Genomic DNA, 7,841 nt, shown 5'->3' with positions numbered 1-7,841 from the left:
TTGTGCCAAATATATAACATATCAAATTCATCGCTCTATGCTTGTCACATTTGTAAGGCTGGTTCAACAGCTGAAGGTTTAGACTTGACTAATATCATTATTGAAAATAAACGGATTTCGCCGAGTCCAATTCTCTTATATGAATGCTGTTTCAATGTAGTAGCAATAGTAAAGAGCTCCAAACACAGCTTCGATCAATTCATTGTTGTTTGTGTACCAACAATCCTTTGAAAATAAGAAGAATAAAGAAGAATTTATTGTTACAGCCGCATATTTTGAAAATTACAGTTGTTGAACATGAACGGTATCTTATATGTTACGGCTACTCACAACCTCCGCATACCAATAGACAATGGTTTATTTTTCTAGATAATAATCACTACCTTTAATACTTTCCAATGCAGATATTTTTTTCTCAGAGGCTCATAACGTTATGGTATTGTAACAAACAAACATTTGGAGGATATGAGCTCAAACTTCGGCAAAAGCCATTCGAAAGATGATATTATTGAGCATAATATGGAAATTTAGCTTTGGTGACATCTATATGTCAGTGAATTTATCAACATACTATAAATGTTGAATATATTTTTGTTCATGTCCAATCATATTAAACCACACTCGATCATGATATTTATACACTACTTAAAAATTCATATCCACGCTTTCTATAACATATTTATAATCATCAATATATTATATAATATAATAATCAATTACTGAGGTCATCATTATTACAAACCATAACGTTAAGTTTAATACAAACTTATCCTTTCAAAAACATAAAATTTGGACATTTATTAGGCTTTATTACAGGTACTTGCAATCTTTCATCACCTATCAACTAACTTGAACAACATAATTCCAAATAGAATAATATTAAGATGTTATTCTTTTTCTCCAAAAAACTGTCCACCTTAAACGAATAGCACTGGCCTATTACACATCCGTAACAGGGAGACTGTGACACCAAGTTTTCCGAGAAATAAGGGATTTATCAGTTCTCCTACATCAGGAATAATATTAGTCATTTAAAGAATATCTCCCCTTCGAGCGGCCTAGATTAAGCGTGACAGTGAAGATTTAGAAATTCTTATGTAAACAGGAATGCTGGAGAAATATTCGTCAATTGTGAAATGGAGGACAACTATTGAATTTGGGTGGAATGACAATGATAAATTATTTTTAACATGCACTCCTTGCATATGCAGAGGACTGGAATTATCTATATTTAATTACTTATTGGTAGTTTTATGGTGGTCCTTGAAGTTTTCCATGCAATATACCATGCACGTTTCGAGTTATTTCTCATTGTAAAGAGAGAGAGAGATAATGCTTTATTGTCAAAAAATTGTTACAATTTGTAGAGAAAAGCTTATAAAAACTGAAAAATAAACATAGAAATTACTAAATAAAGATCCAAATAAAATGAAGTTTTAATATACAAAAGAAAACAACAATGAGTAACAAAATTATAAAAAATAGTAATATGTAATAATTAGTATATGATTTCATAGTAAAAATTACACCAGGAGGTGGATAAGTTCAGTTCGTTGGAAACTGATCTCAGCGCAAAACAGGAGGAACTTAATTTTATAGATAAGGTGGTAATATGTAACTTCCATTTCAAGAAATTGTCCACAACAAGCCCTAAGAATTTTACAGATTCAACGACGTCATTGGAAGTGTTATTCAATAAAAGGCAGTAATGTATTGTTATATCATAAATCTTTAGTATTAGAAACGCTGAGAAGAATAGAATCGCACCATGATATCATGAAATATGGTTCTATGAAGTGCCATGAGATCAGGGTTGCTCCAAGAGAAACTAGTATCTTCTGCAAATAAACATATTTCACCACTGATGTCTAGATAGGCGATTCGTTTATAAACAGAAAAAACAAAATAGGGCCTAGTATTGAACCTTGGAGCGCTCGACATTCTCTTGGCTTGTAAGAAGAAATCGTTGTATCAACTTACCAGCTGACTTCTGTTGGTGAGGTATGACTTAAATAATAAGAGAGGTGTTCTCTTGAAACCGTAGTACTGCAATTTGTTAATTAAAATATTATAATTAACAATCGAACAAAAGTTTAGGAGAGAGAATACAGTATCATTTGTGCATTTGTTACATAAAAACCCAAATTGATGGGTAGTAAGTATTTTATATTTGAAAAGAAATGATAAAAGCCTCTTTTTGTCCTATCTTTCCATGGTATATAATTATAGCCGTCTTAAGGCAATTGGAAAAAGTGCCATTTTGAAATGGAACCATAAATAAAGTAGTAAGATGTAAGATTAATTGTACTGCGAAGCTCTGCTAAAACTACGGGCATAAAGAAGAAACTGTAAGTTAGCATTATCATCAGGGAGATATGAAAGTGGATCATGAGAAGGAATTATAGAATTTGATAAATTCTTGGCTATATTTACAAAGTAATTACTAAGGTTATCAGTTGCAGTAGAGATTATGCTCGATGAAGAAGCGTTATATCTTAGATCATTCAAAATGGACGAAGTGTCATTAGAAAAATCACGAGAATTGGCGAGTCTCCTATTATAATAAATATCTTTGGCAGCTTTTATTATCTTATGATACATTTTTCTGTATAACTTAAGATAATTTTTGAAGAAGAAACTATCCGAAAATTTCCTTAAGTGAGATGAAGATCGCAGGTATCCGTAAACCATCAAAATTTGCATAAAAGTTCCAACATCTACTTGCAAATCGTCCTCAACTCCTTAATTCATTTGAATGCGTATATTCTATAGTTCATCTTTGATTTGAAAAACTAATTAACACAACATGAAACGGAGAGTGTGCGTCACTGATTGGCTGATATCTCAGGCGGTAGAATTCTAAGAAGAAGGTATTTTCAATTTTGTCACCACTATAATTAGTCTCTGAAGTTCTTTTGTGACTATATACAGAATTACTTTTTTCGCCCCAGTTGTAGATTATTACTTTGTGAATAGCCCACTTACGGTAAAAGTTGTCGAAATGTTCCTTCAGTAGAGCAGACTTTCCATTCTTTCTTAATATAATTGACTTATTCCAAGCTAGAATTCATAATATTTGGGTCATTCTGAAATCCCTTGCAGAAAATGATGTCCCAAAACTTGGATATTTGAAACATTTTATAACTTTATGCGATCATTATTTGAAAGACACATTATTTAATAACTTTTTACATAACTAATGCATTAGATATTAATAAATTTCAATTTTTTCTATGTAATAGAGTCAATCATGGTAACAGAGTTGTTTTTATAGAAAAAAGTAGTGTCCCAGGCCGAACACCAATATATGGAAATCATGATAACTGTTCGAGAATTATATTCTCAAACCAATGAATGATCATTCGATTTTAGAATCGATGATCTTTCAAAAATGATTAATAAATTTACGACTACCTCATCTCAAAAAAAAAATAAAAAAAAGGGGAGTCAGTTGTCAGTGCATTTAAAAATGAAAAGTCAAATTAATTTCTCTTGATGAATTAACATAGTTCTTTTATTCAATTTACGTTTCAAGTGTTATTTACTGTATTTGGGCGCAGGACAAGTTTTGTGTTTAACATTTTGTGTAGTGTAGTCATATTTTATTATAACTTTTTATCCTGAAAGTGTCTCAACTGCTACAGTGTAAGTGCTGTACAGTTAACAAGTACGTGCAGCGCTCCTCACGCTTAGATATAAATAGGCGTGTGGGTAAAGTGGTTGAAGAACACGGTCATTTTCCAACCATCTTTGTGGTCCTTCGAGCCGGATAGCAAAAAAGGTATTTACAGAGCCTTTCTTCATACTATTCTTCGAGATTATATGCAATTGTCACAGAAAATTCAACTTCCTTCAAGATATTCAAGTTCCTGTGTCCCTAGGCAGCAGTAACTTCCAGTATTCAAGGTAGGATCAAACCTTTAATCTTCCCAAGTGCATTGTGTGTTAAAACAAAATCAATATACTGCTAGTTCATTTAATATTTCCAAATATTCGAACTCAATTTAGTATAATTTCAAGCTTCAATTGTAAAATTCCAATCTATTCTATTTCGTACAATTGCAAGTGAAATTTCCAAAAAATGTCTCTGGAAAATTTAAAAACACAGAGAAGATCTGTGAAATCTTCTATTACCAGAATGAATAACTGGAAAACTTCCCAATCTACTGTTACAAATGAAACTGCATTTATGAATGAATGTATAAAGACGCGACAAGCTTGAAAAGTATTTCTTACAATATGAAAATATTCAAGGTCAAATCGAAATGCTTATTGAAAACTCTCAGGATGAATTATCAGATAACGAAGACATAGACTTAGTTGAGAAAAAATACTTCACAACTAATTCTGAACTATCTAGAATGATTGATGAATTGACATCGAACGATAATTCAAACTCTCAGAGTCAAACTAATAATAATTGTAATATCGACGTCAAGTTACCTGATATTTCCTTGCCTAAATTTAAGGGTCAGACGTCAGAGTGGCCTTCATTCATTCAACTCTTTGAAAATCTGATTACTTCTAACAATAGCTTAACAAATATCAAAAAATTGCTATATTTAAAAGCTTCCCTTTCTAACGAGCCCTTGCAATTGATAGGCGATCTAGAACTTTGTGATGACAATTTTCAAATAGCTATAGATACTTTATAACAAAAGTATGATGATGAAAGTGTTCTACTGTATAAAATATACCAACAAAAACCTGTGAGCAAAACTTGCCCTACGCTTTTACGTGAAATAACGGCTAAAATGTATAAAATTATACAATCAATGTCAAAACTAAATTTAAATCCAAAACAGTTATTAGATTATATTCTTATTTTCTGGATAGATAAAAAACTAGATCTACCAACTCGTAAATTATTTGAACAAAGTAAAAAACAAGGTGAAATCCCGTCCCTTGAGAATTTTTTCGATTTTTTGAAACAACGTAGTGGTATTCTAGAGCGCACTCAAAATATTCAAGCTTCTACTTCTAATTCAAATGATACTAAACAAAAGTTTAGTCCCAAATATTCGAAAACAACTGTTCACGTGAATTCTATGATTCCTACAAACAGTCAATCAGATTGTTATTATTGTAAAAATGCTTCACATCGTATCTATACGTGTGAATCATTTAAAAATTTGTCTATCAGTGATAAATATAAATTCATACATTCGAATAATCTCTGTAAAAACTGTCTAGGAGGTCGCCACATCACAAGGGATTGTAAATCTCTAAAATCTTGTTCAATATGTCAAAAAAGACATCATACTTATCTCCATTCTGACTCTTTCCGTGCAAATGATAATGCACATAATAATAATAATGATTCTATTTCCCAAAACCGTTATAACAACTCACAATCTATTCACTCCAATGTACATACGACAAATGGTCAACATCCTCACACCAAATCGATAAATAATCGAAATAATAACTTTAATCGTCAAATTGACGAAAATTCACATTCTCACCAGGCTACTGATAATCGACAAAATCCTTCTAGACCACAGAAGAATTATGATAATGCTGAAACCAACGAAAACTCACAAGATAATAATTCTAACGTATCTGCTATACAAACACAATCCTTATCTGCTCTATCCACTGAATGCCACGTGCTTCTAGCTATGGCTAAAATAATTATGTATGACTCTCACAATAACCCATTTAAAACTACTATTCTGCTAGACAACGGTTCCCAAAACTCATTTGTTTCACAAGAACTAGTAAATAAACTACAATTGAAAACGTTTGAAAAAACACTGCAAATTTCCGGCATATCACAAACAGTATCAACCACAAATAAAATGGCTCATTTAAAATTCTTTCCACATTCCAATCCGATCAAACACTTTGAAATACCTTGTGCAGTATTGCCAAAAATTACTTTCAAATTACCACAAGTAAAAATTAACGTAAGCCAGTTACGTCTGCCTACTGATATTATTCTAGCCAATCCAGAATTTAACATACCATCGGAGATTCACATTCTAGTTGGGGCCGATTTATCATTCCTTCTAAGCGTATTCTCTCGTCTGACGACGAACTAGCGGAAACTATTTTTCAAAATTCCACACAAATTCTGGAAAACGGCAGGTTCCAAGTCAATTTCCCGTTGAAATCTGAAAAAGAACACCATAAACTCGGTGAATCATTTCTGATCGCTAAAAGGCGATTTCTCTCGCTCGAAAAGAGAATCCATAAAAATGCAGAATTATTTTCTGAATATAGTAAATTTATTTCTGAATATGTAAACTTGGGACATGCAAAATATGTCACTCTTAACCTCACTAATTCAAAAAACGAATTAAAATATTTTATCCCACACTTATGCGTAATTCGTGAACAAAGTATATCTACAAAACTTCGTGTTGTCTTTGATTCTAGTTGCCCTACCTCAACAGGTGTTTCTTTAAATGATATAACTTTGAAAGGGTACCAGGTGCAACCAGATCTATTCGATATTCTTTGCCGTTTCAGGCTAAATAAGTTTGCGATAACTTCTGACGTACAAAAAATGTTTCGTCAAATTTCTATAAACACAGAACATCGTTTTTTACAAAATATATTATGGCGAGAAAATCCTCAACAACCCCTGCAGTGCATTGAGTTATCAACTCTAACTTATGGTTGCAATTTCTCTCCGTTTGTAGTGACAAGAGTATTGCAAGAGATTGCAAATAATAATAGTTCCAATTTCTCTTTAGCGGCAAACGCCCTCATATCCGAAACTTGCATGGATGATATAATTTCAGGTACAAATTCTGAACATGAATTGATAAAATTAATTCAAGAATTAAAAATTGTATTAGGAAATCACGGGTTCAATTTACATAAGTGGGCCTCAAATAACTCAAACGTTCTCGCTGAAATTTCTGATTCAAACAGTTCTTCTTTCTTACAAAATCCTGAAAAATGCATTAGTCTTGATTTAGAAAATTCTCAAAATAAAGTTCTAGGCCTAAATTGGATCCCAGCTTCTGATAATTTGAACATTTCTGTCCCCACTACCTTTTCAATATTCCCCGCAACCGCAAAGAGAAAAATTCTCTCAACCATATCGCGATGTTTCGATCCTCTTGGACTTTATAATCCCATAATATTGTCTGGAAAACTTTTGGTCAAAGAATTATGGCAAGCTAAACTTGACTGGGACACAGAGATATCAGATCCAGTCATACTGGAAAAATGGCATACATTCGTTAACAATCTTCCTAAGCTATCTCAATTAACTATTCCAAGATTCATTTTTTTGAGCAAATCTATCAATCTCATCGAAATGCATGGTTTCTCAGACGCGAGTCTGAAAGCTTTTGGCGCATGCGTGTATTTACGAACCATTTATTCTGACAATTCTGTTTCCTGTAATTTAATTTCGGCAAAATCGCGTGTATCCCCCGTTTCTACCACAATTACACTTCCTCGGCTAGAATTATCAGCCATGCTCCTACTGTCTAATTTAGTGGACAAAATTTATAAAAACTTTCAAACAAAGATTAATATTATTTCTGTAAATCTCTGGTCCGACAGCCAGATCGCTTTATGCTGGCGCAATGGTGAACCCAGCCGTTGGACAGTATTTGTAGGCAACAGAGTTGCTAAAATTCAAGCCATAACTAAAGATCTCATTCATGGAGGTATGTAAATACTATCGATAATCCCGCTGATTTGATGTCACGTGGCACTAGCGCAAATAATTTAATTTCTAATAAACTTTGGTGGCATGGACCGAAATTTCTATCAAATCCCACTCTCGATTTATCCAAATTTGATAATTTTGCATACCCAAACCTTCATCTTTCTGACATTCCCGAAACAAAAACTGTCGTCATGACTACCCCAACAGA

At 32.6% G+C, this 7,841-nt stretch overlaps 2 protein-coding genes across 2 annotated transcripts; both read left to right on the top strand.

The window, feature by feature from the left end:
* The first annotated feature begins 4,265 nt into the window (after positions 1-4,265).
* LOC130444677 (uncharacterized) lies at positions 4,266-4,655 on the top strand. Its single transcript, XM_056779954.1, has one exon. It carries the CDS (start codon positions 4,266-4,268, stop codon positions 4,653-4,655), a length of 390 nt encoding a protein of 129 aa, XP_056635932.1.
* A 1,856-nt stretch (positions 4,656-6,511) lies between these two features.
* Positions 6,512-7,639, top strand: LOC130444676 (uncharacterized). The gene has a single exon (XM_056779953.1). The coding sequence runs from the start codon at positions 6,512-6,514 to the stop codon at positions 7,637-7,639; it is 1,128 nt and encodes a 375-aa protein (XP_056635931.1).
* Positions 7,640-7,841: the final 202 nt, after the last annotated feature.

The sequence above is a fragment of the Diorhabda sublineata genome, chromosome 5, assembly GCF_026230105.1.
Source record: "Diorhabda sublineata isolate icDioSubl1.1 chromosome 5, icDioSubl1.1, whole genome shotgun sequence".
Taxonomy (NCBI): Eukaryota; Metazoa; Arthropoda; class Insecta; order Coleoptera; family Chrysomelidae; genus Diorhabda; species Diorhabda sublineata.
The sequence above is the reverse complement of the archived record's forward strand: the minus strand, read 5'-3'. Positions and strand labels throughout refer to the sequence as shown.

Coding starts and splice junctions, on each gene's coding strand:
- LOC130444677 (XM_056779954.1), top strand. CDS start 4,266: ATGCTTATTGAAAACTCTCAGGATGAATTATCAGATAACGAAGACATA.
- LOC130444676 (XM_056779953.1), top strand. CDS start 6,512: ATGTTTCGTCAAATTTCTATAAACACAGAACATCGTTTTTTACAAAAT.